Source organism: Syngnathus typhle, linkage group LG4 (assembly GCF_033458585.1).
Source record: "Syngnathus typhle isolate RoL2023-S1 ecotype Sweden linkage group LG4, RoL_Styp_1.0, whole genome shotgun sequence".
Taxonomy (NCBI): Eukaryota; Metazoa; Chordata; class Actinopteri; order Syngnathiformes; family Syngnathidae; genus Syngnathus; species Syngnathus typhle.
Window position 1 is genome coordinate 17,814,226 of NC_083741.1, and position 27,962 is coordinate 17,842,187.

At 42.7% G+C, this 27,962-nt stretch overlaps 4 protein-coding genes across 10 annotated transcripts in view; 3 read left to right on the forward strand and 1 right to left on the reverse strand.

Annotated features, from left to right (window-relative positions):
• Positions 1–365: 365 nt before the first annotated feature.
• On the forward strand, positions 366–6,477 carry LOC133152832 (E3 ubiquitin-protein ligase AMFR-like). 3 transcript variants are annotated; one of them, XM_061276741.1, is made up of 14 exons: positions 366–529; positions 962–1,273; positions 1,477–1,569; positions 1,652–1,816; positions 2,510–2,662; positions 2,785–2,825; positions 3,010–3,142; positions 3,238–3,371; positions 3,459–3,569; positions 3,655–3,851; positions 3,928–4,031; positions 4,098–4,238; positions 4,668–4,867; positions 4,962–6,477. In XM_061276741.1, the coding sequence occupies exons 2-14, from the start codon at positions 1,019–1,021 to the stop codon at positions 5,119–5,121; spliced, it is 1,887 nt and encodes a 628-aa protein (XP_061132725.1). In that variant the 5' UTR covers positions 366–529; positions 962–1,018; the 3' UTR covers positions 5,122–6,477. The 3 variants fall into 3 exon arrangements, with proteins under 3 accessions (XP_061132725.1, XP_061132728.1, XP_061132726.1); XM_061276744.1 differs by having other exon boundaries at positions 4,098–4,214; XM_061276742.1 differs by having other exon boundaries at positions 367–529; positions 4,692–4,867.
• A 1,200-nt stretch (positions 6,478–7,677) lies between these two features.
• si:dkey-148a17.6 (uncharacterized protein LOC108190685 homolog) lies at positions 7,678–9,122 on the forward strand. The gene has a single exon (XM_061276746.1). It carries the CDS (start codon positions 7,755–7,757, stop codon positions 8,796–8,798), a length of 1,044 nt encoding a protein of 347 aa, XP_061132730.1. The 5' UTR covers positions 7,678–7,754; the 3' UTR covers positions 8,799–9,122.
• A 597-nt stretch (positions 9,123–9,719) lies between these two features.
• Positions 9,720–23,062, forward strand: esrp2 (epithelial splicing regulatory protein 2). Of its 4 annotated transcripts, XM_061276740.1 has the most exons (17): positions 9,720–9,881; positions 10,061–10,213; positions 10,623–10,751; positions 14,354–14,467; positions 14,993–15,107; positions 15,227–15,322; positions 15,656–15,710; positions 15,936–16,046; positions 16,139–16,271; positions 16,840–16,882; positions 17,759–18,060; positions 18,126–18,353; positions 18,424–18,622; positions 19,142–19,328; positions 19,717–19,912; positions 21,375–21,475; positions 22,344–23,062. In XM_061276740.1, exons 2-16 carry the CDS (start codon positions 10,082–10,084, stop codon positions 21,459–21,461), a joined length of 2,127 nt encoding a protein of 708 aa, XP_061132724.1. In that variant the 5' UTR covers positions 9,720–9,881; positions 10,061–10,081; the 3' UTR covers positions 21,462–21,475; positions 22,344–23,062. The 4 variants fall into 4 exon arrangements, with proteins under 4 accessions (XP_061132724.1, XP_061132723.1, XP_061132722.1 ...); XM_061276739.1 differs by having other exon boundaries at positions 9,722–10,213; positions 22,325–23,062; XM_061276737.1 differs by having other exon boundaries at positions 9,723–10,213.
• Positions 23,063–25,000: 1,938 nt separating this feature from the next.
• Positions 25,001–27,962, reverse strand: part of nfatc3a (nuclear factor of activated T cells 3a) — a 36,899-nt gene continuing 33,937 nt past the window's right edge. For both annotated transcript variants that reach the window (XM_061276735.1, XM_061276736.1), the window contains exon 10: positions 25,001–25,225. In XM_061276735.1, coding sequence (XP_061132719.1) covers positions 25,143–25,225 — 83 coding nt within the window. In that variant the 3' untranslated portion in view covers positions 25,001–25,142. The remainder of the gene's footprint in view (positions 25,226–27,962) is intronic.

Below are 27,962 nucleotides of genomic sequence, written 5' to 3' on the forward strand. Positions count from 1 at the left end.
CACCACTACACTCTGCAAATGTTCAAATGACATTATTACAGTTAAAATCAACTCCTACCAATTTAACCCTTAAATTCAAACACTACTGTTTTTTTTTCTGTACACAAACAAAGCACCAACACAGAGGTGTGTATTGTGTTTCATTATGAATTCAATGAAACTGAGTTCACATCTATAACCATAAATGGCTTTTTTTTTCTTAAGATATATATGGAAATAGTTATCCATAAATAGCTTTCTTTTCTCAAGATACATTTGGAAATAGTAAACGTAAGCAAACCAGATACGAATGATCGTAAGCAATTTTATTAATACTCCTGATGCGAACACATGTTTTGTGGGTGACGAGAGACGTCGATCTCGAAAATGATGACGTAGTGTCAACGCGCAGAAGACAGGAGCGTCCCCCTTCTTTGGCAGCTGCTCGGCGAAATAAACATGACGATGTTGACAATGCTTTTCATGGAAGACTCCTAAAACCCGCTGCGCTCGACACAACGCGCAGGTTGGACATTGTATATGAGATTGTGTAAGTGAAAGTTTAATGCGTGTCAATGTCTCATCTTGAACCATAGAGTGATTAGCAAAGTAGCTAATGTTAGCCAACTTAGAAGCTAGTGTTAGCTGACGTTAGCCGTGCGAAAAGCTCAAATCCAACATTGGATTCGGTATTATTCAGCGTGGCGCTGAGAAACTCACTTAGTTTATTTGAAAGGAGTGTAAATAAATGGGCTAAATATGTTCCGAAGGGGAGGGCTTGGTGCATGGATAAACTCGGCAGGCTAGGTCGTCGTGCTAACAGGTAAACGTCTCACCTGTTTAACGTCATTCTCAGCATTCCTAGCACAAAACGTATTCGTTTATCAGAACCAGCCCATCGTCAATGTAGTCATTCAATTGCAATCTGCATTTTACAAAAGTCCTGGATGCCACCTCAGTTAACGAACTTGTGCTTTTAAAGGTCTCAACTGGGGACAAACGACAGTTTTAACAAGGGGAAAGAACGCTCGGTGCAGAAATGCCTCTGCTATTTCTGGAGAGGTTCCCATGGCCCACGCTGGATACCTACACGGTGTTCACGGTGGTTCTGCTGGCGGGGAGCATCTTCAGCGCCTATACCATTGTGACCGATCCTGGCTTTGGATCTTTGGAAGCGGATGAGTCCCCAACACCCGCGGATATGGATCTAGAACATTTGGATAATGATATTAGTAACACAGAACTGGCAACCACTGTCTTATGGTTTCTGGTGACAGACAGCATCTTTGTATGGGTGAGTTTATAATTGGCCCGACATATTACACAATCGTTCCTGAATTTGTTTTTTATCTTTATGGCTATTTTGAGCAGAAATCAAGGGAACGTTGTGGCACCCATTATAAAACATGGAGGGCTGGATATGGCCCACAGACATTTAATGCAGAACCTGTGATTATATATATATATTTAAAATGTCTGCTTTTGTTCTCCTTTTAGGTGCTAGTGAACACAGTCTGCTGGTTTTTAATTTTAATCGCAAAAATGATCCAGTATTTGGTGTTTGGCCCTCTCAGAGTCAGTGAGAAACAGGTGAGTTTTCCATACTAATATCCCCAAGTCTAAGCAAAGATGAGTGTTGTTTCTGACTCTCTCTTAACTTGAACTCCACCAGCATCTCAAGGACAAGTTCTGGAACTTCATCTTCTACAAGTTTATATTCATTTTTGGCGTGCTGAACGTACAGACAGTGGAGGAGGTGGTTATGTGGTGTCTGTGGTTCTCAGCACTGGTTTTTCTTCATCTCATGGTGCAGCTCTGCAAAGACCGATTTGAATATGTAAGTTTTTAAACCAAATAAACCAAAGTTCCTGTAGATTACGTGATTTTACATTATCCGGAATTTATATTCCATTGTAAGACATTTCAAGTGTTTTCGGAGGTTTCCCTGTATTCCAAGACACCTCCAGCTAAGCATGGCTCCCCAAGCATCATATGATACTTTGTTTTCCACCATCTGATACAGGAGCGTGTTGCCCTGTAGCCAGGGAAAATGTAGGAGTGACCAAATAGGCTGCAACATTCTGGTGCTATTAATAGTGCTCAATGGGGTTCCGTCTTAGGCCTTACAGGGACCTCTGTCTGTCTTTTCGATTAAGAGTCTTGTTTACAATACTTCCTTCAAACAGCACTGGCGTTTGTGTCATTTTGTCTTTTCAACTTTATACTGAGCTGTGCAAAAGTGAAGTGTGGCTTGTGCACATACTGCGATGGCTACAAACATCTTGTCTAATCTTTGTTTGGGAGCCAACATTCAAATGTCAAACCTGAGTTGCGAGATAAATGTGCAATCTGGCAACCCACCATTTTGCCTTGGTGTTTTCTTAATGACAGTTAAAATAGCTATGAATCCAGCGAGTTGTTGTGCACACAAACATGAAAATTTGGTTGGGTTTAAAAAAAATATATAATAATAATAATCCTGTGGCAACCAACAGTCTACCCTTAACTGTCCTTGTCATTGTTGTTGTAGCTGTCCTTCTCGCCCTCCACTCCCATGAACAGCCACGTGCGAGTCATGTGTCTGCTTGTCTCCCTGCTGTTGGACTGCTGCGGTCTAGCAGTAGTCTGTGGTCTGATGGGGGAATCTCATGGAATGCACACTCTTTCTTTTATGGCCGCAGAGGTAAATGTCTCTCTCTTTCTCTCTCGCTCATCATCGCTTTTTTTTTTTTTTTTTTTTTTTTTTTTTTTGCACTTGATTTAATCTATATGGAGCAGACTAATATGTACGTCTGTTGGCTTCAGTGCCTGATGGTGACTGTTCGCACAGGACACGTCATCATGCGGTAAGTCCCTTTAAAGCCTGCTTAAGGCCGGTCAGTCTCCACATGATATTGCATGCGTGAATTGTCTTAGGAGCTTTTTCACTTGTTAATTTGGATGCAACTGATTAATAGTGGACATTGTCCCAGGATAACGGCCTTGAGTCATTTTCCTTGTCATGTTCCTTCTCTGTTTGTTCCTTTGTAGCTACTCCATCCACCTGTGGGACCTGAAGCACCCAGGAACATGGGAGAGTAAAGGAACTTATGTCTATTACACAGACTTTGTCATGGAGTTGGCAATGCTTTTTCTAGACCTCATGCATCACATTCATATGCTGGTGAGACAATAAGTGGAACTGAACAGACACATCCGCCTGCTTGTACCTCATCCTCCTGTAATGTTGTACCTTTTCGTTGATATGTGGCCCATCAGCTTTTCGGTAACATCTGGCTGTCCATGGCAAGCTTGGTCATCTTCATGCAGCTGCGATATCTCTTCCACGAGGTGCAGCGCCGCATCCGCAGACACAAAAATTACCTTCGTGTCATCAACAACATGGAGGCCAGGTGAAAAGAAATCAATTGTCCTGAAAGTATCATTTGCTATTTTTCCCTTTGAAACAAACTATTTAATTTCCATACGCTCTGATACAGATTTGCGGTTGCCACTGCCGAGGAGCTGACAGCGAATGATGATGATTGCGCAATTTGCTGGGATGCCATGGTGACAGCACGGAAGCTCCCCTGTGGTCATCTCTTCCACAAGTGAGATTGATTTTGTACTATTTTACGAGACCTAAAGAAAGAGTCCTTTCTGAGGTGTTTTGCATGTGTATTCTTTGTGTTCCAGCTCTTGTTTGCGCTCTTGGCTGGAGCAGGACACGTCGTGCCCCACTTGTCGCACGTCGCTCAACATCAACGACGAAGGCGAGCAGGCCAGAGGCCAGCAGCAGGGCCCCCGCATGGCTGACAACGCCGGCCCCGCCGGAGCCGCTGCAGATCCGAGACCGCACATCAATCAGCACAATCACTTCTTCCACTTTGACGGTCTGCCTGCACGCACAAAAATGCGCTTTCCACACAGTGTGTGAGCTAGTCACTTTAATCGAGGATTCTCTCACAGGCTCACGTATTGCCAGCTGGTTGCCCAGTTTCTCAGTAGAAGTGATGCACACCACCAACATCTTGGGGATTGCTCAGGCTAACAACTCTCAGCTGACAGCCATGGTAAGCTTCTCTATATATATTTTTTGAATACTCCCTGTGATTATTTTTGTACCTGTGTATCACCAGGCCCATCAGATCCAGGAGATGTTCCCTCAGGTGCCCTCCTACCTGGTTATGCAAGACCTCCAGCTAACCCGCTCTGTAGAGGTCACCACTGACAACATCCTGGAGGGACGAATCCAGGTGCCTTTCCCTCCACCTTCACAGGTCTGTCAGCTGTCAAATTTGAAGTATTCTCATTTAGCAAAGGCATGCCTATTATGTTGGTATTGGTCAACTTAAAATTCTCATTACAATTGCTTTATTATGATGTCGTTTTAAAAAATTATCTATCATTTGTTTGGGGGAAATTTCGGTACTTCAAGCTGACCTGAGTACTCGTACCGGTAACGATCTGGAAAAAAAAGTAGTATCGAACATCCCAACTTCTTTTGCATGTAGGTGGCACATGCATGCACATGGGTAAGTGCAGTGCCATGAAAAAGTACTTGTCCTCTTCTCAAATTCTTACCCAACTCTGATGGAGCTCATTAAGCAAGTGTAGATACTACACGAAGATAACCCGAGTAAAAATAAAATGCAGTTTTATTAAGGATTGCTTGAAGTTTACCATGAAAAGGTTGAATATGGTTGCAGGCCATTGAGCGCGGTGCATTGCAGGTGAGTCCTGCACTCGACGAACAGGCGGGACCCAGCGGAACCGCTGCCGTCGCCGCTGAGGGTCCCAGTGAGTCCGACAACACGGAAGCCAGAGGCGGTCGCTTCTCGAAGTCTGCTGAGGAGAGGCAGACAATGTTAAAGCAACGCAAAGAGGATCTGATCCAGCAAGCGCGCAGGTACAGTGGGACCTCGAAAACCAGAGGCGGGCAAATTTTGATGCATTTAAGCATTTTTACGTTTTATGCCCACACATTCATTCCACCGTTGCAGGAGATACCTGACCAAAAGTCCAGAGGAGAGGGTTGATGATATTCCCAACCTAGAGGACGAGGAGGAAGACTCTTTCTCACTTTTCGACTCTACAACGCTGAGGCGTCGATCCGCGGCGGCGGCCGCAGAGAGACGCATGCAACAGGAACCCGAGCCCTAAAAACCAAGCTCCAAATTTCAGCATCCACCGCTAAGGCATGACATGATGACAGTGTTTTTAACTCCTCCCCCTCACGATGTACATGCAGTACAATCGGCGGCCACCATCACTTCTTCTCGAGGCCGGACAATCGGGGCGGGCCTCGACGTCACTCTTCGCAGGTAAGCTACTGGGAGCATTGTCGATCCCAATGCTCTTTGTGTACGTGCCACACATTGAAAGCAGCAGCTTGAGCAGGCAGGGAGCTACAATGTAGTTGAGCTGTCGGCAGAGCAATTTTAAGAGCATGCGTTGCGTTCAGAGAAACCAAGTCTTTGAAAAGCTCTTTGGTGACTTGTTTTTCCCCTTCCAGAATTCTTATGTTCTCTTCCGGAAAACAAAAACATCTGATGTACTAGTGTGTTATTTTATGGCTTTCAACTGTGAACTGCAGTAAATGTAAGCAAAATCCTTTTTTTTTTTTTTTTGTTTGCTTCTTACCCTCATGTAAGAGAATGTCACTTTCGTATTTTTCAGTCTGGACATGAATGTTTTAATGCTGCAAACAGAAGTATTGATGTGTCAGGTGTATCATTTCCATCCGTTGTTATTTAACCAGCAAGGGGAGTATAATTAGGTGTGTACATTTTGGGGGAGTTCTAATATCTTCTCTTGTAAGCAACAAAGAGGAAGTATTGTTTTGTATAAGTGTGATGGGTTTCCTTTTTTGAACTACTCTCTCTGTTGATGAATTATTATCAGAGTATTTGGCATCTCATGTCTGATTTTAGCATTATCAAATAGGAAAAGGGTGAATAGAAATGGTTTGCCTTTTTTATTCACATAGGAAGGGGAGGGGGACATACCAGCAAGCAACATGATCACTATTTTTTTAATTTGGAGATGTTTTATTTTTCATCGATTAGTTTTTTTGTTTTGTTTTTAAATAACCGTTCGTCTGACGGTTGATTTGTTTTTGGAATTGAACAGTGCGCTGTGAATTGAGTGCTGTGTATGGCGGACAGCCTCCAGGTTCACCACCCTTGTTTGAAATGCTGATATGGGATGGTTCTTGCTCGCTATTTGGGGAAGGCTGTTTGGGATGTGACTTGGATTATTGAAACAAGAAGCATTTGGATTGGTTTTTTTAGTCACTTAACTCTTAATTTCTAACACATTTCTGAATTTATCAAAGATTAAAAGACATGTTTTTGGACTAAATGTTACCAGTGTAAATGTGCCTACAAAATAAGATGGTTTCATCATGGGTCAACCTGTAAATTCTTTTTTTTTTTTTTTTTTTTTTGTAAATGATATACAGAATACATACATATTCAATAAAAAGAAACAAGTGGCTGCAGCTTTTTAGCAAAATAATGTAACCGTGTTCCTCATTCTTAACAGGAACTACAAACATTTTTTTTAAAAATGTAATGCGGTTCAATAGAAAAAGCTAACCAACCAAATATTAATGCTGTAGATTTATTGTTTTAACTTTTATCTTCTCGAACTACAGGTACTACACTAGTAATCCCCATTCAAAAAAATACCAATGATCTATTAATGCTCATATGCTAATAGTATTTACCAGGAGGCTGCCTTCTCAATTAAATTATTTCATGTATGCTAGAAAGATCGAGATAGCAAGATAATGGCAAGCTAGCTAATTATGTGCCAAAGAGGCCTATTCTAACATTAGATCAACTCCATTTTTGCACCTGCACTTCTTCACTTTGAGAGAGACCAGTCAGCGCCATTTTCTTCCTCCTACTTTCCTTCCTTCTTATCATTGGGAAACATTGACATTCAAACAAAAAGAGTTTGGGCCAATGAGGTTATTTAACTCACAGAAGATACTGGTCAACAGTGAAAGTTGGACTGTTTGCATTGAAAAGAATGATGACATTCCAGAGTTTTGTTCAATAACTCGTGTCCTTTTGACCGTATTTTGTTATTTGCAGAGACTTTTTGTTAATTATTGTCTTGCATTATGAGTCGTGGATGGATCAGTCAGTTTATGTATAGCGCCACTGATTTTGAACAGAAGATTTAATTCTGGTCAGGGCAAACTTTTATGGAATCAAACTAAATCTGACTGTCTCTAAGAAGATTGACTTGTCTACTGTTGCGATTTGAGTTTAAAAATGTAGTCTCTCCCATTCTTAAATATTTATTTTAAGTGTTGACTTAACTCTGGTGAGTGTGGAGCTACACAAACACTGAAGAGGTGTTCAAATCAACTCTGCAGGAGTCAATTCAATAGTGGAGTGTTTACGTGTTCTTGCTCTCATACCATGAAATTAAATTTCCCTTAATCATTATCAGGAAAAATTGGGATATCAGATTATCTGAAGTTAGCAAATTAGTACTATACGGTGAGCAATAATTCAACAGAAGACCTTACCCATGCATTCTGTCATGTGCAATTTGAGATCATTTCATAATATGTTGAGTCGATGTGCATGAATGCATATTCTAAACCAATTGTTGATCTTATGGTGAAAGCATGAGTCACCCTTTACAGGAACTTGCCCACTTTTTCATGCAAAAAAAGAGGAAGTGAGGCCTTGCTGGTGCTGCACTTTGTTTTTGCTCTTGATGCAGACGCCAGTGTCAGCATCTCACATTTGAGCGAGCTCTCTCCTCTGGATGAGATGGCCGCTGAGGAATTTGAAGGCGGAATGGTGGCGGTCTGCGTGATCCTGGGCCTGTCCTTTTTGATCGGGACCCCCGGAAACCTGCTGGTGATTTGGACCATCCTGCGCCACGTCAAGCAACGCTCGCACACGGTGGTGCTGATTCTTCACCTGGCGGCCGCCGATCTGCTGGTGCTCGTCACCCTGCCCTTATGGATCTACTCATTGGTCCACTCTTGGGTGTTTGGAGAGGTCTCCTGCAAAGTCATGGGTTTCATGATCCATTCCTGTATGTACGGCAGCGTTTTTCTCATTACCCTCATGAGCGTGGAACGTTTTTTGGCCGTGCGCTATCCCTTCGCCTCGGCCGGATGGAAGAGGCAAAAGGCCCTGAGTAAAGCCTTGATGTGTCTGTGGACTGCGGCCTTCTTGTTCAGTGTGCCCGCACTCCTCACACGGGTTGTTGGTGAGGATTCAGGAGAGGACTACTGTTTGTACAACCAGTACTCTTCAACCACTCAGGAGCTGCTGTGTGTGCTGCTGGAGACTCTGGTAGGCTACGTTTTGCCGTTCTCCATCCTGGTGGTTTGCTACGGCTGCCTGTGCAGCCGCATTACTCAAATGACCTTCAAGTCCAAACGCAAGTCTACGGTTCTCATTGCCAGTGTGGTGGTGGTGTTCGCCATTTGCTGGACGCCCTACCACATAGGAAACATACTCTCGCTGATTATCCTCGCCACGGAGACGTCCTTCCCGCAGGTCGGAGAGCATTTGGAGAACGCGCGAAACAACATGACCTACATCAGCGGAGCCATGGTCTTTATCAGCAGCTCCATCAACCCGGTTCTCTACATGTTTGCCGCCCGCTCCTTCCGCAGCTCTTTGCGGGAGACGGGCATCGGGAAGCTCTTCCAGCACATCTCCAGCACCTCTCCAGGTGAGGGCAGCAGGGAATTCTCCTTTGTGTCCAAGAGACAGAACAGAACAGATCAGACCAGCAGCTCTCACTGTGACTCGGAGACAAAAGAGCAAACTAACATTTGTGAAAACAACCCATCATAGCCATGTGAACTAATACTCTATGGAACTGCTTGTACATACCAATATATCCCTGTTTTTACTTTAATGCATCTGAAATGTAACTATTTACGAGTACATGTATTGCCATGGAAATAAAGTACAGTCATATTTTGATTCCCACCAAAACATTAAGCTCTCACTGCAACGACTGTTAACCCAAACCACCATATTGATGACATTTCAAAGTGTCAAAAAATCTGCCTTATTTTAGTCTAAGCATTTTTTTGTGGTTATTTCTATCTTTGGGTAAGTTTTACAGCACCGTGTAAGTCAGATAATAAAAACTAGAGGGGGGATGGAATAGTACCAAGTTCCTTGTCAACAATTATTCTCAACAGTGTTATGACCAGTAGATGGCGGTGTTTGCACTACCTTTCTTTTATTGGTTACTTCCTACTCCTAGACATGATGATGGAGTTTGCTTCAACGTGGTAAAGGGCACCTCTGCATATCTACTATCCAATACAAGCCAAACCCCTTTTTGAAACCCCGACTGCTTAAATATTTTATCCAATTTTGGGATAGCTGTCAAACATTGTGACCTATTGGAGTATAAACGCGCTTTCTCCATTGGTTTATCCAGGACAAACAGGTGGAGTCTAAAAGATATATTTGTGTTGAGGTAACAAAACACGGAATTTGGAAATCTTAGAAATAATAACTTTTATGCTTAATGGAAATTCTCAAGTGTGAAATGTTACATCCATAGATGGATACAAATAATTACACATTAATTATTGGTTGGAATGCCTCATGGAGCCTTCTATTATAGCCTTTTTTTTTTCTTACTACTTCCTGATTAAACGACACTGACCAATCAGATAACATAATACGTCTCATTGTCCCGCCCTCACCTTTGTGAAACAGCCAATAAGATGACGCCTACGGCACTTGCCTGGCTCAAGGGTTGAGACACACACAGGTAACTAAGAAGAAAAAAAAAAAAAACCTGAAAAACCCTCCAAGGCTTGTTATGGAGTTCGTGTGAACGAAACGCGGCTTTCCACCCTTCTTTACCAGTCAAACCAGTATCGCTGGATAGAACATTCTCAAGTACAGCAACAGGTAGAGTGACTGGCCGCAAACTCTTTCGTGGCTCCCTCTGAAAATAATCTCCCCTCTTTTTTTTCTAACTCTCCCCTTACCTCAATTGAGTTTCCAGACCTTTTTGTTCGCTCTTCTTATCACTTGGAAAAAGGTGAACCCTCGTGTTGTTTTTAGTTTAATCTTTGCTTTAATTGTAGCTTTTACCCTTGTGGTCCCTGATGGCTTCGCACAGTGATACTCTGGTGGTGTTCTTTGGGGCAACAGCTGGTGCAAATGGGGGTAAACTGGGTTCGGATGAGAGGGAAATAATTCTCTTGGTGTGGCAAATTGTGGACCTACGTGAGAAAAAGGTACGGCCCGTTCCTTCGTCCAGTGTCTTGTACTCGGTCTGTGTACTTTTTAATTCGGTATCGTGTCTTTAACTTTTGGTTGACGTAAATCAACACGGTGTGTGCTAATGCTAGCTGTTTAGCACACCCTCTATACAGGTGTGCAGGTCAAATGTAGCTGGGGGTGATGGTGGTAGAGGGGGGGCTCTCTCTTTCTATTTTTTTCCCCCTTGGGTTTGAACTATTTGGAGCAAAAACACATCTTTTTGATTTACCATGTCAACTCATCTCTTGACTATTAAATCTCCTTTGCAACCACGTTGTCATTTTATTTCTTAATTGTCCAGTTCCTGTATGGGAGGTCAACCTGTTATAAATAGGTTGTTTCTAGTTACCGAGACATAAAATGCTAAAAGTTTGTTCCATTCAGGTGGGCAAGCTAAACAGATGTCTTGTCAAGCCAGACACTTTGGAGCTTGCAGATCAGTGCAAAGAGGAGACGGGCATCAGTTTGGACGACCTTGTCAACGCTGAGCCCCTGGATAACGTTCTGCAGCAGGTGAGTCTGGAAGACCCCTTGAGCGTTTTAAAATCATCTGCTGACCTCCGCCAGCACGTTCTCAAAGATGCAATGGAACCTTTCAATGAGACATAATTTTTTCCAGGGACGTATTTATTTAAAAAACAATTGTCTGTAGGTAATCAAGAATTTGCAGGAATCAAAATATTGCCACCTTTATGAACTCTAGAGGCAGTGTTTCAAGTAGCATTTTAATGTTCCAAAAATTCAATAATACCACTCAGAAATGAAAGAATTAGAATTTAAAGATGAGAAAGCATTAACCGTGTGAGTACAAAAGTAATCTTGCCACTGTCCTCTTTGTGTGGAGTTTTTATGCGTTCCCTGGTCTTGTGTAGTTTGTGCAAAACATGTGCTTTTGTAGCAAAAGGGGAAAAATGACTTTTAATATGTTCATAATGTACTGATGCAAAATCATAATGACTATTTTAGCAGCCAGCCTGTCATCCCCTCACTCGTTAGTTTCACAAGATGGTTTTCCCTCAACTTGAGAGAAATCTTCCCAAATTTGAGGAGCTTGTAGGGCTCTTTTAGTCCACAGATCTGTTTATGCTCTGATACAAGAACAGCAAATCTCCTCGATGACCTTTTATGGAGGCGGGTTGGCGCTAACGTCTGAAAGTGTCTACAAGTTCAGGATCTTGCGTTGCCCCAGGTTGTTAGAGATTATGCGTCATCGCAGGTCCGGTCTTGTCTTGGCTTGATGCATCCTGCAGACATCTGGAAGGATGGTTGTTTACCTGCGACCACACCTCTCTCTGAGCTGGAGAAGGGAGCGGACAGTAATTGTCCAAAAAAATTGAGCAACTTTGCAAACGTGTTTGTTTGCACTGGGTGCTCCTTTTTCCATCCTTGTCAGGGTTTCTTGAAAGTCTGTCTTGATCATGCTTTCATGGGTTTAATGCTAGCGCTGTTTTGTATTCATACTCAGCGTGAACTGCACAAGGACGGTTAAGTTTTCAATCGAGGAGGGTTCCCTCAGGTTAGTTTGTGTGCTGAACCTTCAAATATTAACCCAAGCAATCACTTGGGTCTTTTCATTCCTTTGTGTCACCTATTAATCTCTTGCCATTGGTCTGTTTGTGGATTGTTTTTACTCTGCTTCACCAAGGGAAGTTAAAAAAAAAAAATGCAATTGATGATATTGCTTGACATTTGCGTTGATGTTGTGCAATACTTAAGAGGTCCGTCCTCTTGTTCTGATTCAGTGAAAACCAAAGTGTCAGCCATCTTCCCCCAACTTTACTTTCTTAACCAGAGGTCCTTGAAGTTTGGTTTATCAAAACACAGCAACGAGTTCTTGTGTTGACTGAGTTGTGACAAGGAAAGGGCATAATAAGATTCTGCACCACTAAATGATTTTGTACAACTCCAACCAACACATCCACCCTACACTTACAATTTCAAGTTTATCACTGACAGCGACCGCAAGCATATGAAATTTGAAAACCTCTTCTGCTGATAGATGTGGTGGTGGTACTGTTAAAATATGCCATCGACATGTATGCAACTTCAATGATCTATTGTCGTTTTAGAAACGCGCATTGCAGTCGCATTGCTAAAAGTTGCTAACTTGGCGCATTTGCAGCATGTCACAGCCCGTTTGTTGAATCATGATTCTTTCTTAGGGTGAAAGAAAATCACTCTACCACCTTTCAACAAACACAACAACTCCCCGGGGAATTTCAGCCTAAATCAACATGTGAAGAGTCACAAAAGTCACTCAAATCAAACATGCATCACCTCTACTGGGAGTGTCATTAAGTATACATCTATTTAAAAAAAAAAAAAAAGTCATGCACATTTGGAAGTTCAATTTACTCTAGCCCTGAAATTCTCTGCATACCCTCTGTCTCGTTAGGTTGTGTCAAGTTTGATTACAAAAGTAGCGTCAATATTTAATGTTTGTTTGTCTAATAAATACCCTTTGTGGTGGTTCTTTAGATGCCCTTTAACACTTAAGGACTTCCATGACACACCCTGACGCTCTTATCGGCGTTTGTTGCAACCACCAGCAACAGCCTTCCTCTTACCTCCGCTTGAAAAACACTTCACTGGGGAGAGACTTGTGATAGGACCACGTTCAAAGGCCGTCTCCTCCCCCTCAATTGTGAAAATACCTTGTAGTTGCTTCAAGCATGTTGGAATGAAATCTGCGGTTGTATTGTTTGAGTCAGCTTACTACTTTTCTTTTTACGTTCTTCTTTTCTTCTCAGTCCTTGTTGAGACAGGTTGGGAAAATGTGTCGAGTTAATCTGGATGCTCGCTGAAGAGAGCTCTCCAACACATTTGTTCAGTTTGAATGAAAAATTGCAGGTGTGTCGCCGCTGCTGGAGAAACTTGCATATGGCCAGCCCGCTTAATCATTTGGCAAGCCTTGCCTTGTTATGAGGAAGTCTTGTCTGGTTGTCACTTGCCGTGTGAAGCGCAAAAAATTTTTTTGGTAACATCTATGTACCAATGCAGAATCTGCACTTGGTGATAATTGATCATGAACCCAAAACTTTTCATTCTGCTGTAGCTAATTTAGCTCAGGAATTCCCACTGGATTCTATTGACAACTTTATGATGCTTTATTGTTAACCAAACTTGTTCCCCCTATAATGTTACTCTCCATTTGTTAGCAGATATTTGGCCTGGCCACGTGGCCCCGCATTTTCTACACTGAGAAATGGGTCCAAACATGCACCTGCAACATTCGCCGTCTGATTATCAGTCATGTCGCCCGTGGCCACGTGAGACTTCTGCCTGTCAGCCAATTTCACTCGACCTAATTTATGTTGTCGCCTATGGCAGCTGTTGGGCTACAGAGGGTAGAATATTCCTTTCAGTTCCCCAGGCCAGGGGAACTTGAGAAAAAGCTTTTCTCATCTTAAGACCCAAATTGTAAGTTTAGAAACATAAGCTAGATCAAAATCCATTAAATGCTTAAATTAAAAAATAAATAAAAATGAAACCGGTTTTAATCGTCACCAATTTAATTAAATATTGTTGTCGTAGTGTGAATTGGCTTTACATAGACTCCAAAAAGGTAGCCAAAGTAATAGTGGGATTTATATTTTTCACATTGGTACTAAATAATTTCTAACATCGGGTTGACACTATAGTGTGTATCTGATCTTTGTGCAGGACACTGGCGTTCAGGATCGGGTTTTAGCATCGCTTAAACAAAGCGGGTTGGACCTGTATGGCCACTTGACAAGCGTGGTCACTCCCCTCCCCTTCCCTTCCACGCTTCACAAACAGTAAAACCTGTCGGACGAGCCTCGTTTGCGACGACAAACGCACGCAATCCAAACAACAAACATGGCACCGCCTTCCCTTGTCTGCCCTTCAATCTTTAGTTACTTCTCACTTTCCTCTTTGTTACCGCTGTTTGCACAGCAGTTGAATTGTACGCAAACTTTAAAATAAGCGTGTCAATCAATTACCGCAAGATACAGTGCCTGCACAATCTGACAATATTCTATGAGCTATTTCTCCTTTGAAAAAATAATTTACTTTATTAACAGTGACTACAAGCAAAATCGTTATCTGAGAAATTACAGTAAACGTTTTTTTGTCTGTGCTTGGTTTTGCAGTTCCAGCAGTCAGTGACATCGGAACTGAAGTGTCTCGACAGGAGCTCTTACACTCTTTGTGTCAACAGTCCCCTTGTCATCCGACAGGCTCTTCACCCCGAGGCTTCCAAAAAGGTAAATGGTTTCCCACACTGGCAAAAATAACAACTCCGCTGTTTATTTTTATTTTTTATTTTTTTTGTCTTTAAACTGGTTCATGAAATAGAAAGTAAGAGATAGGTGCCGGAAAAAGATGCAAGCTGATCAAGTTCCAGATAAAATACTTTTCTTTTTCCTTCCTTTTTTTTGTGCCCCAGTAGCAAATGATTGACAGCCTTGTCATTGGACGTAAATGTACACATTTTATTTAGCTCATTGCAAAAATAAAACATGACTAAGTTAAGGTGTGGTTGACATCATGTAAGAGAACATAAAACTTTTGACAGTTGCACTTTCATTAGAGATCAAACAAAAGTTTTTGAATCTGAAGAGACTTGCTGCTCTGCCTTCGAGCACCATCACACTTCTGGCACAAGTTCTTTTATCCCATATTAGGTATATATTGAAAAGAAAAGAAAAAAAAAAAACACTGTTCCTTTGTTATAATGTTGAACTCCTGTTGCCTGCCCGAGCACATTATTGTGGTCTCTTGCAACACAGAATCTCATCCTTCCCGAGTGTTTCTTCTCATTTGTGGACTTGAGAAAAGAGTTTGAAAAATGCTGCCCCAACGCCGACCCAGCAAACAAGCTGGATCTCCCTTCCATGTTGGAACGTATCTTTTGCAAAACAGTTAAATTATGGAGATTTTATTTAATTTATTCTTGAACTAACGCGCACTGGGATTCTTTGGTCAAAGAAATACCCGTAGCATATCTTTAACCGGGCGTGCAGATGTGGGTCTCGCTGCTGTGTCAGAGCAGCTGATGGGGGTGAGGGAAGTGAGCAGCATGGTGCAGCTGATCCTCTGCATCCTGGCTGAGCCTTACAGTAAGTATCCACCACCCTTGGCATCATCTCTACTCACTTGTGGTGCTTTCTACGTGTGGTGATCTACGAGCATCCGGACATTTGCAGAAAGGCACCCGTCGAGCATAATTGAAGTGTCGTCGGTAATTAGCACATAGCTGTTAACCTTCCTGAGCTAACCACCTTATTGTTTGGGTTTCTGTAATTGTCACTTTTGGCAAACAACCTGTCTTGCTTGTTTTAGCAGAACTAGCCCAACTTGAATGTCCAACAGGAAGAATGTACACTTACTCGTTGAGCAGTTGTAAACTTGAGCTGTGTGATGTCTTTTTGATAGATTTTCTCTCTGTTTAGATCACAATTTTTCCTGCGTGGAGACTGTGAAGTACAAATTTGATTCTGGCACGTGGTAAGTTTATAAGCCTTTCGACGCACAAACGTCTTGTTTCTGTCACGCCTTGAAACTGGCTGCAGGGCATAAGTTTCAGCAGAAACTGTAGCACGTGTTATTAAAGTTTTTATAAATCTTTGCTGTCAAGCACTTGTCCATCTGTCCCACGCCACAGTGACATTTAAACTCGCCGTCATTGAGCGTGATGTGAACTAGAATTTCTCGTGCTGTCTCCCCCCACAGCAGTAAGACAGAGCCGGTAGACAACGAGACAATCATCAGAGCGCGAGGACTTCCGTGGCAGTCTTCAGACCAAGACATTGCTCGCTTCTTCAAAGGCCTCAATATAGCCAAGTAAGTGAAACTGTCGGGATTCTGCACAAAGTAGACCATGTACTACTTTGGTAGCAAGTTGGACAGATTTGAAAGATGCTCATATGTTTCAGAGGGGGTGTGGCCTTATGCCTCAATGCTCAGGGCAGGAGGAATGGCGAGGCCTTGGTTCGCTTCATCAACTCGGAACACAGAGACTTGGCGCTGGAACGCCACAAGCACCACATGGGCAGCCGCTACATCGAGGTCAGCTTGAACGCGCATTCCACAGGACGTGTAATAGTGTTTGTTTTTCTGTCAAGTCTTTAATAAGCAGTTTGAGATTGTTAAATAGCTTGTCCAAAACAAAACAAGCCTCAAGTTCTGCTGCATCACTGTGAAAAGTCAAACTAGACCATCATCTTGTCGTGGTTCCTGTATTTTCTCCCATGTGCTGTCTCGAATAGCGACCCTGACAGGCTGCTGACAGGTCAGCTTGGCCCTCAGTTGAAAAAGAGCCGTGTATAGAGAGTGGTCATGCATTTCTCGTGCAGGCTGCAAAGTTCTCCTCTTTGGTCACAGGCTCTTTTACTGGCTGTTTTGTTAGCTCGGCTCGCTGTTTAACTCCTATTGGTTGGAGTTATGTCGTTTTTTTTTTCTCTGCATGTCGGGACTTGTGGTGTAATAAATATTCTGGGAGGAACCACGCAGTCACCACCTTAATATCTACTGCATCAGTTGTGTGGCAAAACACTGATAAAACACTCTCAGATTCATACAGAGCGTGTTCAATCTTCCGGTTTATGACTAAATTCACATTTCCTCCTTGTTTCAGGTCTACAAGGCCACAGGAGAGGAATTCCTCAAGATTGCAGGAGGTCAGATTGAATTTTATTCTCCCTTCTGCACTGCGTGCAGGAGGCGTCATTGTGAAAACCTTTCTGTTTTGGTGCAGGTCTTCTAAATAGTTTTTTTTTTAAACGGAGGAAACAAGCCCCCCCCACAAACACACACACACACACACATCTCTCAAAGAGTGATTCTTTTAATGGCAGTAAAGGAAGGTTTCTTCTTTAGCTTTCTCCTGTTACCTGTGTGCCTGTCTCATCCCAGTGATCTCCAGCAGCTTATCTTGGACTCATAAAAGATGCTTTGTGAGAAGCTAAGCCCACCCCACCCCTCCCCTCCATTCCACATTGCGCACCCTTCCTCATCTCTTCAACCCTTGCAGACTAGTGGGACAGAAATTGTACCCTCACCTGTTCTGCTCCACCTCAAAGTCCACATTCCCCTGAGGGGGGAGCAGGCTGACGACCGCTGCAAAGTGCAGTCCAGTGCTGACACAAAGCGGGTGTGAAGAGACAAAGCCGGGGCCGAGGGCCTCCGGTGCGCGGCGTACTCGTAACACGAGAGAGATAGCTCGCAAAGAAATTCAGTGGACTTTCATCGGAACGAGCGCAGATCGATGTAGACTGTCACACATTGGCCTTTAAGTAAATACTTCAAGCAAACTACGTCATTTATGAAAAGTGATACAATCACAAAACAACACAGTTAACTCCAAAAAAATACCCTTTACACAATGTAAATATTTTTTTCAAGTTACCATTTTTGCAGTGTAAAATCAAATACAGAAGCAACTGGAGACAAGTACAGCTTCGCTGTCAATGTACCGTAGAAGAAGTGCTATTTAGAGTATATACACTCATTCAGAAGATAGCTAAGCTCAGAGGCTTCTTCACTTTGATCTCCAGGCACGTCAAATGAGGTGACACAGTTCCTGTCCAAAGAAAACCAGGTGATCATCCGCATGCGAGGTCTGCCCTTCACTGCCACGACACAGGAAGTCCTGGACTTCCTCGGTCCCGAGAGCCCGGTCACAGACGGCGCAGAGGGTCTGCTGTTTGTGAAATACCCAGACGGAAGACCAACGGGCGATGCCTTTGTGCTTTTCTCCTGTGACGAGTACGCCCAAAACGCCATGAAAAAGCACAGGCAGATCCTGGGCAAGCGCTATATCGAGCTCTTTCGCAGCACTGCTGCTGAGGTGCAACAGGTCAGTTAAGATGGTCTAAAACCGACCACTGCTTTCTTCTTCACACTGATTTTTGTGTCTGCCAGGTGCTGACTCGCTACCTGTCGACCCCCCTGATATCCACGCTGCCCGCCGCGCCAATAGTCCCCGTCCTCGCCACGCCGCCTTTCCTCCCGACGGCCAGCGGCACTCGCGACTGCGTCCGCCTCCGCGGCCTGCCGTACACGGCCGGCATCGAAGACATCCTGGAGTTCATGGGCGAGCACACGACTGACATCAAACCGCACGGAGTCCACATGGTCCTCAATCAGCAGGTGAGACCGAGGTTGGACCTCGTGAGCACGGGACTTAAGAACAAAACTGATTGCTCGGCTCCCCTCTCAGGGTCGACCCTCGGGCGACGCCTTCATTCAGATGAAATCCCCGGACAAGGCTTTTATGGTGTCCCAGAAGTGTCACAAGAAGACCATGAAGGACCGCTACGTGGAGGTGTTCCAGTGTTCCACGGAGGAGATGAGCATTGTACTGATGGGCGGAACCTTGAACCGCAGCGGCCTTTCGCCACCGCCTTGCAAACTCCCCTGTAAGTAGAGTCTGCTGAGCACTTCAAACTATTGTGATAGTCTGAAAGAAATCCTTTTGGCCTGCATACTGTAAATTGCCTTAAGATTCATGTACCATTTTGTGGGTTCATTTCTCAAATCAGAATGAATGATTCTGAAGAGAGGATGCCACTTTTGACTACATGGAGGCAAATTGCACTTTGCCCTTTGCTCTCTCTCTCTTTCTGGTAGAGATTAGATTGGTAGCTGGATTTTTTTTTTTTTCCCCTCCAACTGTTTCTGTCCTATGGCGTCCTTTCAATGTGCCCATAGCCTCTGACTCGATCGCAGCTGTTTATATGTAAATATGCCCATGCTGCCATTTAACTGTTTATTTTGTGACAATGGCAGCCTGATGGACAAAGTCAACTTTATGAATAAAATAGCAGGCATGTACAAAGTGATTAAAATCCCCGTTTTGAAAGGGAAAGAAACGATCATTCGAGAAGTTTCTCATGAAAAGTTGCTGTTAAATGGATCTTTGTCCTTCACTCTTTTAGGTTTATCGCCTCCTGCAGCCTACGCCTTCCCCACCTCACCTGCCATCTTGTCAGAGGCAGGCCTCTACCAGCCCCCCCTGCTGGCCGCTCCCAGACCTCTTCAGGCCACACACAGCCCCGCCTTGGCCTACTACCAACCTCAACCTCACCTCTACATGAACATGAACTACACAGCTTACTATCCCAGGTATGCTTGTCACCTTTTTGCTCAATTCTGATTCCGTTGTCTTGATGAGCTCTTATGGTTATAAACAGATCATTTTTTACGTAATGTATGGGTTTCTGTAGAACAAGTCTGTTTGTTGTTTTTTTTTTGAGTTTTTTGTTTTTTCCACAAAAATATAAAAAAAAAAAGAAAATCAAATATTTTTGCAAGTGTCTGTGCGTTTTGACCAAGCAATGGGGCTGGATCAACAGCACCATCTGCTGGTTACTGACAAACACTGCCTGTTTTTTACTATCCAGTGTTTCCCAAGCTTTGTTTGAGCTAGGTACATCTTGTCAACTTCCTGAAATAATGAACAGAATGAGCAGCAGTACCACTAAGTTATTTAACTGCCTGGTTCTCTCTGCAGCCCCCCAGTGTCCCCCTCCACAATGAGCTACTTCGCAACCTCCCCATCAGTGGTGGCCCAACCTCACCATGCGGCCGCGGCGGCAGCGGCCGCCTCGTCTCCGGTGCTGCCCCAACCTGGAGCTCTGGTGCGAATGCAGGGCCTCCCCTACAACACCGGCGTCAAAGACATCCTCAGCTTTTTCCAGGGCTACCAGGTCAGTCTCTGCTGCTACCACGTTGAGCCGCACGAGTGTGTTCAAGAGATGTGAGGGTTTTAGTCGAGGTCTTCATGCTGATGCCGAGATTGGTGTGAACGATGGCCATGTGATTTTTGGTGTTGTCACTGCACTCTTGGTTTCAAGTGCCTCTTTGCCTCCCATAATCCTTTGCTGCCAGGCCGATTGAGGTGGAGTTGTGAGGTTTGACTTGACCAGCTAGAAAGGATGGCTGGACTTTAGGTGGAGGGTTTTTTGTTCTTGGTGTTTGCCTCTGCTCTCTTTGAATTGTGTGTGATAGCTGACTTTGCTTCTGACTCTCAGCAATTAGGGATGGGGATAATTTGTTTAAAATTATGGATTTGTTTATTTTAGTCTTCTTGTGGATAATGTGGCATTCACTATGTTTTCAACTAATTTTGAATGGAAATAATTTTTCGCTGTTTCAAGTATGAAACTTGAGATTTGAAGATATTTTTAGTACATGGGATGGAAGACCTGGGATGGAAATAGTTTCACCCACATGCCACTTCTCTAATCAGGCCATTATTGATATCAGGAGTCCTGTAATATTTGGCCATTCATTTAACAGCTTCCCTGAAAGTTAAGTGAAATGTATTCTGAACAATTCATTCATCTAAATGAATCATTTTAAGCCCAAAGCTTCTCTCACTTACCAACTCTAACAACCTTTCCGTTTGTGTCTTTGTTTTTGCTCATATGCCCATCACTATTGGCCACAGGATCTTGTTCAGTTGTGCCTTGACTTATGAATTCAATGCATTCTGTCACCACATGCAAATCATCACTCCCCATTGAGATGAAAACGACACATCTTTGTAGCATGGTTTTTTTTCTTTTTCAACAAGGACAAAATGCACTGTGCAGAACAGATAAAAACAAACAAAATTGTAATAAATAGATTGTAGAGAATTTATGCTTCAATGCCCATTGACATTTTGCGCCTTATAGTATGCGTGCTTCGGCCACCAGGTAGCAGTAAAATAGACATTCAGAAATTAAGAATTTCTCAGCTCGGTAAACGGCAGTAACATTGTTTCTCTGAGAACCGATACATACGTAAGAATAGTTTTCAGTTCAAGTAGCTGCTGCTTAAATGGTTTTAAAGTTTCGTTTGCCTTTCTGTTGCAGGATAAGCGATGCAGAAAATGAATGGATGTTAGCCATAGTGCAATTTTGTTTTCTTTGTTTTAATTTCAATGTGGAACACTAAACACTTTAAAGCAAGCATTTGAGCTCTAATTTGGATAATTCGTCACTATTACTGAAACTCTTAAGTTGGGTCATTTGTAAGTCAAGGTACCACTGGATTTACATTGCAGGTTTAATTTCTTTCTTTCAGTGTGAGTGTCATCATTTAGTGTGTACGTGTGCGTGTGTTCACGTAATAGTAAATGCATGAGTGTCAGGCTGACTGTGTTGGTTACCATGCTATGTGTAGTACGCCCCCGAGGAGTACGGCAGCTTGGTTCAGATGAGCGAACAGGCCAGGAGTCTGATTCAGCCCAAAGAATGGCTTTGCCTGTAGGGGCTGACCCCAAGGTAAGCCGTCTCGGACCCCCGCGGGACGAGACGCCGCGTTGCTTCGCTCTTTGTGCTCTCTGACTCAGCTTGCTGGCTTGCATGTTTCCCCAAATGAATCCTTGCCGCTTTTTAGAGTAGTTCTGAGTGTTGATTGCTGAATAAACTGCAAGGGTCCCTCCCGTCAATATAAACGAGGAGTGGCCCTTGCTGGTTTTCCCAAAAATATATACATTATGGTAACCGGTATAACTTTTTAATACTTTCTTGACGTGCTTGCTGCTGTTGCGTTGGAAAAGTCATCATTTAATTTGTCTTGGTTGCATGAATCACAGTTTCCTCGCTAGTCAAGCCGAATAGATGCTTGATACTCTGCAGTTGACGCAAAACAACCCTGCATGTGATTATCTTGATAAATGCTTTTACCCACTGCAAGTTGAAAAAAAAAAATCAATTATGTATAGCATTTATCCTGAACTGGTTGCCAGTCAATCGCAAGGCACATATACACAAACAACCATTCATGCTCACGATCACACCTACAATTTGGAGTTCTCAATCGGCCTACCATGCATGTGTTTGGCGTGTTACTTAGCAACTTCCTGGGAGCAGTTTGTCCTGTCGCCTCCAGCTTCTTTTCTCCTTTTCGCTGCTGTGGAAAGCATGCTAGTTAACTAACCCAAATAGATCAATCTGAGCTGTGTTCTTCTGGGATCAAAATGACCTCTCATAACATTGCCATCGCCTCCCTTCCTCCTCTTCTCAGGAGTGTGAAATCATCCTCACTCACACTCGCTGGCGCCCTCTGGTGTTTGGCATAAGATTGAAACCTAAATATCTAGACATATGAGCAGGTGGAGTTTTTTTTAGTTTGTTTCTTGCTGCGCAGCTCCAGCCGGACGCCGTCCTCATCCTGTACAACTTCAACGGCCAGTGCAGCGGTGAGGCCTTGGTCACCTTCCCCAGCGAGGAGGCGGCGTGCCGGGCTGTGGCCGAGCGCTCCAGTCACGTCTTCTACGGCCAGCAGGTCCACTTGGCCTTCTGCAACTGACTCCAAATGCGCGTGTACATGGCTGCTTCCTTCTTACCAAAGCCTTTGTCTGCACTTAAACGCTTTTTTTTTTTTTTTTTTTTTTTTTTTTTTTTTTTTTTTGGTCGTCCAAATCAACAATTATTTTGTGCCAGCTTGAGCAGCCAAAAGCCATACAGTCAAGTGGAAGAACGGCGTTTTGAATACCCGCTTTTCTGCAATTGGAACCATCCGACCTCACCTCCGGATTTCATATTGCTGCTTAACAAACGTGCGATGAACCAACTTTTGCATTCCGTTTGGACTCTGCAGCTCCAATGAAAACGTTAAGGACAACAAGGCAACTTTTTGACTTTGTGTGACCAAAATACTGATTTTGTCCCCCCCCCCCCCCCCCACACACACACAATGTGCCTAGATTAGCCAGAGTGCAACACTAGCACTCCTATTGTTAAACCTCCAAAAAGGGAGGATATATATATATATACATTTTTTTTTGTTTCATTTTTTTTCTTTGCCATATATATATATATATAAGAATTGTGAATAAGTGTTAAAAATAAAAATGTTATTGATGAGTGAGCACTTCCTTTTCTGTCTACATAGTGCGGCTCAAGTTAAGCTAAGTTAGCTCAAAAGTCATTTTTATTTCAGCTTTTAGCTGGCAACCAGTCCACTGTGTAAATCAGTTGGGATGGGCTCCAGCTCATGAGCGGTAGCAAAAACGGTTTGTCTGCATGCAGTTTTCGTCAATCGACATTTTTTTTTGTGTGTGTGTGACAAAAAAAATGTTAAAATACATCAATGAATGACTCCATAAAGGAAAAAAGAAATAGAGTGAAAATCAGTGAAAAATAGACAGGGTGAAGTATTTTTTTTGTCATTTTATTGATAGTCACTACTTTTGAAAACCTACAGCATGATGCAAGTTATTCCCTTTGAATAATTTCCAAAAGCACTGCAGTCGTAGAAGTTACCAAAAAAAAAAAAATCCTTTAACATACAAAATATACAACTGTTGACAATACAAGGCTTGGTAAACATCAGCTAAACCTGCATTTCCCTTTTTAAATTTCTGTACAAAACAGTTTGTATACAGATGGGTAACACATGAAAGGAAAAAAAAAAAGCTGCAAAGGCGGTCAACGTCATATACGTGTCATCCTTTTAATTTGTCATATATCTATCGCGTTCAATATTCATACAGTATGTCCCCAATCTTTTTTTTAAGGAATGACATGACATCCATTTGTATCAAAAATAGAGTTGAGTAGTTTTTTTTTTGTTTGTTTTTTGTCAAGTGGGAACACGCTGTATTGTTCACTCTTTGGTTGCGGCCGAAGATGACACTGTTTCTTGATTTGTTTTGATGCTTTAAAAAACAACCAACGTAAAAACATCCCGCCCCCTGGAAAAAACAAATCCAACAACACACGCTGACAAAACGAGTTAAGGCATCCTAAAAAAATGTCATTCTGCTGCTGTGAAGTTAAAGTAACTCCTTTGTCATATTTATTGTACTTTGCATAGCCTTAGATACACGTGTGCTTTAAAATAGGACTAGAAACTCCTCTCTTTCTCTCTCTCTCACACACACACACACACACGCACAATAGTGGCCTTGGCTGTCTCAAGGTCTCTGTCAGGGGTGGGTTTCTTCAGTTCTCATTAAGTCATCAGATAGCTGTCGTGAATTCCTCAAAAGACCGACGAGGTGGGCTGAGATCATTTGCTCCGTCCGGTGGGTCATATATGGCCAACGAGCCGCAGGTTGCCCACCCCTGTGCTACAGGTTTCATATTTCGGGCTTGTGAAGGCTTATCAGGCTGAAGGTGAATGCATAGACTCATTATCATCATCATTATCATCATCATAAGACCAGCAGGGAGAAAAATGGTCCAGTTCAAGTGATATTGCTGGGGTTGGTTTTGGTTAAAAAAATCTTCACATCCAGACCTTGGACATTTTGTGGACTATATTATTAGAAAATACTTTTGTCTCATTGCAAACAAGGCACATGGGGAGATTTTTTTTTTTTCTGTCAAATTATTGCACAGAGAAAATGAACAGCCATCTTATATCTTGTGAATAAAATGGAGATTTCAGGTCATTTGGTTGGAAAGGGAACTTTGCTGCCATTCAATGCTAGTACCAGGTAATAGTGATAAATAATACAGTGACTTTTGCTCATTTGTGGTTCGGCATCTGCCATTTTTCTTTTTAACCTATCTGATATTTTTTTGCGCTCAGGCCAAAGCCATCCCTAATGTAAAAAATATCACTTTGGCGCCATCTGCTGACATCTAAGTGCCAAGCAACTGTTTAAGGAGTATAGGGTGGAGCTTCGTCTAATAGAAAAAATGGTATCTACTGCCAACATATGGCATCTATATATCAAGAACAACAACAGGTATTGCCAGCAGGGGGCGTGAGTGATGTCCAGAGCTTTACATGTGATTGACAGTTGCGGAATGTTGAGCTGCTTCTTCTCCTCAAAGGGATCGTAAATGCTTTGATCGTTTCAAAAAAGGGTGATTTTTGTGAAAAAGAAAATCAAATCACCCACATTCATGCTCTTGATGCATGTATACAGTATATTGAGCAGGCCTGACAGGAGTTGAAGTACCCTGGTGTTGGGACTGCCATCCGGTCGGTTGGCTACGACTGTGTGCCGTGGGCCGTTCGGACGGCGCCACGGCCGCTGGGTGACTGTGACATGTCTCGGCCGATGATCTCGTTAACTGCGGAAAAGAAAGGATGAAAATGTACATGTTTTATAACTGAAATTTCAGGCCCATTCCAGAATACGATTGCTGAACTTGGTGGATTCTTATTTAATTTCTTTTGTAATTCTGAAATGAGTATTTCCTGAAATTATAGCAGAAGGCTCATGAATTTTCTCAGCCAATCAGATGGGACTAAATCCTACATGTCGTTCGCTTGTACGAATAAGTTGAACGTTTAACTCGTTCCCGTGCGGCGGCATGTCGGCGCCGAGGCTGGATGGACTGGTTTGGTGCTGGAAGACGACTCCAGCTAGTCTGTTGGCTGATCAAGGAAACACGCATTGCATTCTTTTGGCCTTGGTTGTCACCTTTAAAAAAAAAACGCGGCAAAACAAGACCCCGCGTGCTGTAACTCATTTGAATAAAAGTCATTCCACAAAGCTGCTCCAACAAAGATTTGCGTGTAGAATGAAATATATGGTATTCCTACTCTAAAGTTGTTTTTTTTCCTAATCATTGCCACTAAATGTAACAACAAAGTCAAGTTATTGCCGTGTCGCATGTGCTTTCCGTGCCTGGCCACCATGGGTCGTGTCATCCTGTTGGCGTGGGAGGCTCTTCCTTCTCTATGTCAACCCAACCACAAGCTCGCTCGCACTGGGCTTGTGTGCGACGATGCATATATTTGAAAACATAACTACTCATGATCATAATGCGTCTTTCAGAGTACCCTAAGAAACAAAAGAACAACTTTATAACTATGTATAAAAAAAGATGAATCAAGTGAAAAAAATTAATCTGTGTCAAAATTTCACACGTAAAATTTCATTTATAGCTTGGTGCAGATTCCGTTGTCGTTACTTTACCCTTAACTAATTTGTTCCTTGTCAAAACTACATTTCTTTTTCAAAAGGATGGAACCCATGCAGGGGCATTAAATATATATGTAAAAAAAAAGCTGAGGCCCTATAATTGAGCCCTGTGGAACACCATAAGAAGAACAGAGCCTTGATTTGACTGCGAGACAGGTTCTAAAGTAATCCAGAGTGCTACCAGTAAAGGTTCCATAAGTTTAAACTATCCAAAAGTTGCCACTATAAAGCTAAAATGTATCATTCAATATTTTATGTTTGTTGATATATTTACAAAGATAAATGGAACCAAAAATAAATTAGACCAAAAACCCCTGGTCAAGTATAATTTGGATTAGCACATCTTGAATATTATATAATAATACATTTCCAAACAAAAGCCAGTTGCACAGAGGGTTAAAAGAAGGCAGTTTGTTTTGTTCACACAAATATCAACGTGTGACAATCAAAGTGGTCAGTGGAAGACATGCCGTGTCCTGTGGGTGTTTGCAGAAACAATCACTAATTTTCCCACTGCACCAAATTTCAACTTGTTTATTGAGAAAAAGTTGTGACACCCCTTTTAGACTTCCACTGTATGTGATTGTGAAATGTCATGCGTCATAAGCTCTGACCTATGACTGCTCAATGAGTGTGCTGCAAAGGTAACTTAGTGACATTTGACATCATCAACAGATTCTTTTGAATTCGTTGCCAGAAAGCCACAAGTGAAAGAGAGATTTGAGTAAAGTTTGGTTTACTGTTGCCCCACTCACGTACATTACTGGTAGAATGCTTTCCCCTGAACCGGAGGGAGACCCTCTACAGATGACTTGCAGGGGGGGGGGGGGGGGGGGGGCTCCCTATTTGTAAAACACCATGAGGCAATCCACAGCTTCAGTTGAATAACAGTTGATTGCACAAATCTCAGGAAATTATACACATTGAGATATAGAAAAAAAAAATGTCCCTGCTTTTTTAGAGCAAGAAGACGGCAAACACTAGTCGTGATCTTGAGGTTTGAAATTGTACGTATGTACAAGCGTATTTGTGGTAGCGTTCTGGATTGGTTTGAATCTTATGTTATGGCATTCCGCAGGGTTCAATGTTAAGCCCTCTACTACTCCTTCTATTCGTTACCACTGGGTTCCATCTTGAGAAAGCATGGGATTTCCTTCAATCACTATGCTGATGACAGTCCGATTTATGATCCACCGAAGATGGCCTCTCCAAAAAGCCAGCGCTCTCTGTTCTGCATTAAGCAGTCTTCATTTTCACTCATGTGCAGTGACCAACTGACTATGCCACATTTTCAAAAGTGTCGGTTGAGACCGGCACAGTGGTCTAAGGAAATAAATAGCCACAATGGAAAAGCTTTGCGCAGAAGAGGCTTGATTTGCCCACAAAAAGGGGGGGGGGGGGTATCTGAGGAGAGTTTCCACTTTGCAGGGCTTTGTTAATGACGTCTTTTGCAAACGGTCAAACCAAAAGCCAGCATTGTTGTTCTCTTTAAAAAACTAATTCCTTTGCCCAAAGTGGCTTTCTTGAAGTTGATGGATTTTTCTTTCTTGACATGATTCTTGCCTAGTAAACTGTTGAATAACTTGAAACAGTCTCCAACAACTGTCATAATGACCGACAATGTCCTTAAGCCTTTAGCCTCTATTATAGAAGATAATCACAGTGTGTGACAATTGTCTCCTGACAGCTAATTGTAACTTCTGTTCCTACATGTCATCATTCCAAGTAGACAAAACAAAATCATCAGTGCACATCTTCTCACGTTTGCATTCATGTGACTCCCACGCACATTATGTGCATTGTATGCATTTCTCCGCTTTTGGAACTCTTGTAAGGCTAATGAGTGACAACAGCCGCAACAACTTGTTTAGCGTTTGAGG